Source organism: Elaeis guineensis, chromosome 7, assembly GCF_000442705.2.
Source record: "Elaeis guineensis isolate ETL-2024a chromosome 7, EG11, whole genome shotgun sequence".
NCBI classification, from domain to species: domain Eukaryota; kingdom Viridiplantae; phylum Streptophyta; class Magnoliopsida; order Arecales; family Arecaceae; genus Elaeis; species Elaeis guineensis.
The window spans coordinates 89396504-89402661 of record NC_025999.2 but is presented as its reverse complement, the minus strand read 5'-3'; the positions used below and the strand labels follow the sequence as shown (position 1 = coordinate 89402661).

Here is a 6158-nt window from a genome sequence, read left to right as displayed (position 1 = left end):
TCATCGGTTTAACTTTGGGATCGATGTTTAACCGCTGAGTTATTACTTCCGAAAGAATCCCTGGCATACGGTCGCCGACCAAGCAAAAACATCGGTGTTTATCCATAATAATATTTGTACTTGATCTTTTCTGTTATACTTCTAATAATGTGGAGAGCACCAATAGGCCCATATCAGTTGTAAGTCAAGGAGGACTCACGCTTATAAGGAGAAAATTTTTTTTTCACATGAGGTGCCTTTTAAAGAGCAAAATGTAAGGCCTATGGGCCAAAGTGGACAATACTTTACGTGACGGACCGAGTCTTTATTCGCAACAATGGTGCATCAAGAAGGGGTCGAGGTCCGTCTTGGTTCTCTAGAGCTGAGGCCGCCTTAGCTGACTGTAGGGCTCTTCGACTGTACACATCGGAGTCCTCCTTGACTGAAAGCTCTGTTGTAGTTCTAATAATGTGGAGAGTACCAATAGTCCACATCGGTTGTGAGTTAAAGAAATTCGCGCTTATAAGGAGAAAATTTTTTTTTCACATGAGATGATTTTTAAAGATAAAATTATGAGACCTATGGATCAGAGTAGATAATACCTCATATGATCCATAGAAGATACTACTCTTATGCTTATGGGCAATAACGAGTCGCCTCTAATAGGAGACTAACAAATGAACCCAAGGCTTATCAACTCCTCCGGGTACCTGCAAAATATAGGTTTGGATTGTATCATTCACACAACAAAATGGTTTCTTTTCTTTCACGATGGCAACCAAGGGACCGTACAATGATCGTTTTAAGATTTGTGCAGGCAACTGGAAGAAAGAGGATAGAATGTTTTCAAATTTGTGTGATCTGCGATTCAGTGATTGATGTCACAAAAAAAAAATCAATTATTCTTTTGCACAAAGGAACAATCCGAACCCGCAAAATATAGCATGAGCCATGCTTAGCATTCACAGCATGCTTAACTATGAAAGAATCTCTAAAAGCGGACCACGCTCATCTTGTTGCAGTCCCACAATACCTCAGTGAAGGTAATTAATGAGTTTCAGCAAGATCTTTTGAGGTACCTGTCTCTTCGGAAACATCCGATGGGAATAAATAAAAAACAACAGTAGCAGGTACCAGGGAGGATGAAAGTGAGACGTTAATCTTCCATCAGATTTCAAAGCGAAGCCAGTCAAATATTGCTCCATCTCTTGGTTGAGCAAGAAGCGTAAAACATGAGAGAACAACGTATGAAAAGATAACGAGGAAAGCGGGCCACCTTGACGAATTTCCCTTTTACCTGAAAACCATCCAGTTTGCTACCATGGACTTCAAAGGAGTCAGATGGCGATGAGATACAAGCAAAAACGTGGTAAATACACTGCTGCGGGAACCCATTCCAGTGAAGGTTTGCAGTGTGTTGCACCGTCGCTGGCCAAATAATGTTCAACCACCGTATTAATTCCTGCTAGCGACGCCAATCCACTTCTTGTCCTGACAAAGACAACCCATCTCCCCCATAGGCGTCTCCCTAACATTATTCCAAAAACTCGTGAATTGGTCATTTAGGAAGTTTTTGGCTAGCAACCGAAATCAGAATGGGAATAAAATTAGAATGGCTTGAAATCAAAATCGAAATGATCAAATTCTTCAAAATATTTAGTTCGTGATCGGAATCGAAATCAAAATTGAAATGAAAATTTAAATCCATAGAGGAAAATAGGATTGAGTTTTATATAAATTGAGCCATTCCCATTCACTCTGGAATCGGAATCAGAATGGGACTCCTCCCAATGAAACGGTTGGAATATAAGTCATCCATTCTAATTTTGATTCCAGCCCCCATTCTCTCCAAATAAACATCTCTTTAATTGCTTTTCATTTATTTATAATTGAACAGGATCTTTTCCAGGGTTTTTGATCCAATCACAAATACCTTAGGCAGAAGGAATCGACCTTCAGTAAAATGGGTCATGGAACTGGGGACACCGCCTGTATAACCCTCCTACAGCCATTAGAGTACATGATAGGAACTTGATCGTTATGCCTGGTCCCATCCTACGGCCCCAGTTCTGTTCTCTTTATTTACGAAGTATGCCACCTAAAAAAAACAAAAAAAAAAAGAAAAGAGGCCCAGGCCCAGTAGCCCGAACAGGCTGGACGAGCAGGACCTAAACCCCCTCACCGGAAGAGAAGCCCCTCCCTCTTGATTTTCTTTAGGTTGCATTTAGTAGCTAGCAATCTATTCAGATTACTGATAATTTAAAGGAGCCACATCAGATTACCATATTTGGTATACTTTTTGAATTGGTAATCCAGATTATCAAATAATCCAAATTATCTTCCATAAATAATCTGGACTATCAAGAGAGAGGTGGCTATCCAGATTACTAAATATTTGATAATTTGACGATGAAAAGTTTGACGAAACTGTCTTCATTAAACAAACGCAACCTAAACCCCACTCCGTCCTCTCGCTCATCGTTGTCCTCGTCCCCCTCACTATGCATGGATGGCCGCTGGGTCTCGGGGGGAGGAGAGGGGGGTGGTGGTCTCATGGAGCCAGGGATATAGAGCGGACGATGATGGCTGCGGTGCGGACGACTGCGGCAAAGGGGGAAAGGGCGCGAACGGCCAGGGGAGGGGGGGTGGTGGTCTCGTGGAGCCGGGAGTGGATGGTGGGTGCGGAGCGGACAACGCGGGTGTGGCGCAGACCACTGCGATAGGAGGGTGAAATGGGCACGCAGAGAGGTGGAATGGATGCGGATGGCTACAGTAGAAGATAGCATTGGGACAGGGCCGTAGGTGGTGTGCTGGAGAGGGGTGGGTGCGGTGCGGCAGCTAAGGATCAGTCGAGGTGGGGCAGGGCGAAACGGGGGTGGGGATCGATCGAGGTGGGGGGTGGGAGGAAGGAAAGGGTGAAATGAGGAGAAAAAATAAAAAAAAAAAAAAATAAATAATAAATATTTTTATTTTATTAATAATAAAAAATATTATTTGAGTAATAATAAAATATTATTATATGTGATTAGTAATATTATTTTAAAATATTTTATTATTATATGGAGAATTATAAGGCTATCTGTTTTATTATTTGATTTAATAAATTTAATTTAAAAATATTTTAAAACTTTGATGTTATATTACCAGTAATCTGATTGTTATACCAAATATGTCAATTAAGATTTTCAGTAATTTTACTATAATATTATGTGTTGTATCAAATACAGTAATCAATATTACTGATAATCTATCCAAATTACAGATAATTAGATTACCACTGCACCAAACGCAACCTTACTTCTATTAGAAACTCCCTCCTCATCTGTGCTCTTTTTCCTCCTATTTGCTGCTACCACATCATCCTCTTTTTTTAGCACGGCTCTCTCTCTTCTCCTTGCCCATCCGCCAACATTCTTCCTTGCTTCTACCGCTACATCCCTCCCATCCTTGTTTTCTCTCTCTGGGTAAATTATTCTGACCTATCCCCACTTTTTTGTCTATTTCTTCCATGGTTTCTCCTTTCTGTAATTTTAATGGTGTTTCAAATTGTGTAGGTAAGCAATAATTGGAACAACAAGAGAGGCAAACTGAACCCTCGCAATCTACTTAGACTTCTAATTGAGGCACATTGGCCTCGTTGCATGTTCTTTTCAAATTATGGCAATGGCGTAGATTACTCATGGAGTAGAGCAAATCCTAGGTTAGGATTTATATTATAAGAATTAGCGATTAGAGATGCATGGAGATACATGGTAAAGTTAATTGGTTTAGATTATTCTCTTGGATTTTAGGTTGCGGTAGTGATCCTTATTTGCATGAAATAATAAATTCTTTATGAAATACTAGATAGATATATTAATTTATTTACTAATAATCAGGTGTTATAGATTTGCTTTGCACAGTTTATTTGGTGTGCAGCATCTGTGGTAGGTATCCCCACTACATGTCCAATTTTATTTTTAGCATGGATCTTTATAGTGTAACACTTTGGTTGGGAGTTTGGGGAAGAAAAGAAAAGAAAAAAAATATCAGTAAGGAGAGAAAAAAAGAAAGAAAGTATATTTCTTTTCTCTTGATTGGAAGTTTAAAAAAGAAAAGAAAATAATTTTTTTCCTTCTTGTTGGAAGCAAAGAAGGAAGGAAAAGAAAGAAAATGTTACAATCTTTTTTACTATTATACTCCTGAAAAGAACCTAATAAACCCAACAAAGGAACCAAAAAAAATCTTATCTTTTAATTTTTTTCTATCTTTCTTTTTATTTTTGTTAATTTTTTCATTCACAGAGTCTTGGTCAGGTGGAAAGCTTGAAATAAGTCATAGGATTGAAATATAATATTCATTTTATTTTTCATTATTAAAAAGATAAGATGAGAATTATAAAAGATTCATTAATTTTACAGATTTTAGGAGATTTGTATTCTCTCTGTTTCTTTTTTTTCTTTCATTTTTTTATAAAAAAATTTAATTAAGAGAAAATATTAATTTTCTATCCCATTCTTTTCTCTTCTCTCCTATTCTTCCCTCTCAATCAAGGCATAAGTATACTGATTCACTATGAAGATTATTATTACTTATAGTTCTCCTTTGTGTGAATATGATTTTTCATCTTGCATGGTTTGATTTAAGATTATGGTAAAAAATGGTGGTTTAACAAATATGAAAATGAATTCTCTCATTGTAATTTTGTTTATCAATGATCAAATTTTGCTGTGCATAAAAATTTAATATTATTTTATCTAAGATGTGAATCAGAATGGATTGATCTTGACCCTTTTTGACTAGTCATATATTATCAATGTTTCATGTAATTGGAATTATAAACTTACCCATGCCATATAATATATTGAAAATGTGGCAACGTTGATGCTTTATTGTAAACTAAAAATGTGATAATATATATTACTCATCATATGCTAGAAATATGATAATATCGATCTCATCATGGGTTAAAAATGAAATAGTATTGGTGCCCCATTAGGATTGTAAACATAATGGCGCTTGGTCCAGAGGAAGGGTTGCTTGTGCTTTTGTATTGTATATTGGATTATGCTGGTTGAAACTTGTACCATGTAATTCTAAACTATAATTAATCTTTATAATTAAAATTTTGAATTGCACATGTATTGCAATGTTGACAAAAATATCTAACTACTTATATATATATAAATATAGTATGAATATTTTATGACCGTAGTATTTTTATTTTTCTGTATTATCAAATTTTGGATATATTTTGTGGGTGGATATAGAAAACTTTGTATGGCGAATATAATTAATTTTTATAATTTACAAAACTCTAAAAGGAAAAACATAAAGCTATAAAGAAATTTTTAATCTTTAATAAAGGCCCGGTGCCTATGCCCCCTTTCGTTAAAAAAAAAAAAAAAAGATCAGCATCGAGTACCAGCTCGTCTTCTCTGCAAGGAGCGTGAAACTAATCAGTCTGTTCTTAGATGCACTACAAAAAACGCATTGCAAAGGAAGTTCTTTTAAAGCTAAATTAATTACTAAAAAGACGTCTCAAAATGACACGAGAAATTCAATAGAGCGATGACGGAACTCTAATCTCCATCTAAAACTCATTAATCCTTGTGAAAGAAATTAGAACCACGATATCCCACATCAACGGGAGGACGGCGATGGCAATGGAGATGGATCGCCTCCAGAGCCCTTCCTCTCCCCGCCGTTCGTCATCATCATCTTGAACTCCTCGAAGTTCACGCTTCCATCTCCGTCCGAATCGACGGACCGGATCATCCTGGAGCAGTCATGGACGGAGCACTTCTCCCCCAATTGTTTCAGCACAGATGGAGCTCCTTCGCCGAGATCTGCCCGTCCCGGTCCAGATCGTACATCGCGAACGCGTCCCTCAGCTCTTCCTCCTTTTCGCCCAGCCCGCGGTGGAACGCGACGAACTCCTTCAGATCCACGAAGCCATCGCCGTCAGAGTCCAGCTCCGCCATCATGGCTTTCAGCTCCTCGTCGGAGACCTCGGATCCGAGGGCGCGCATCACGTCGGCAAGCTCCGACGGTGAGATCTTGCCGTCGCCGTTGGTGTCGTAGCGCGTGAAGACCCGCTTGATGTCGTTCACGGAGACGAGTTCCGAGCTTTTCTCCGACTCCTGGGGTTCCGCCATGAGGAGATGTCTAAAGCGGTCAAGGAAAGCTTTTGCTTGATA

At 38.4% G+C, this 6158-nt stretch overlaps 1 protein-coding gene across 1 annotated transcript; it reads right to left on the bottom strand.

Annotated features, from left to right (window-relative positions):
- Positions 1 to 5389: 5389 nt before the first annotated feature.
- LOC105048399 (probable calcium-binding protein CML18) lies at positions 5390 to 6158 on the bottom strand. The gene is given in 2 exon segments (XM_010927693.3): positions 5390 to 5786; positions 5789 to 6158. Coding segments are annotated over 2 exon segments (513 nt in total). The 5' UTR covers positions 6117 to 6158; the 3' UTR covers positions 5390 to 5601.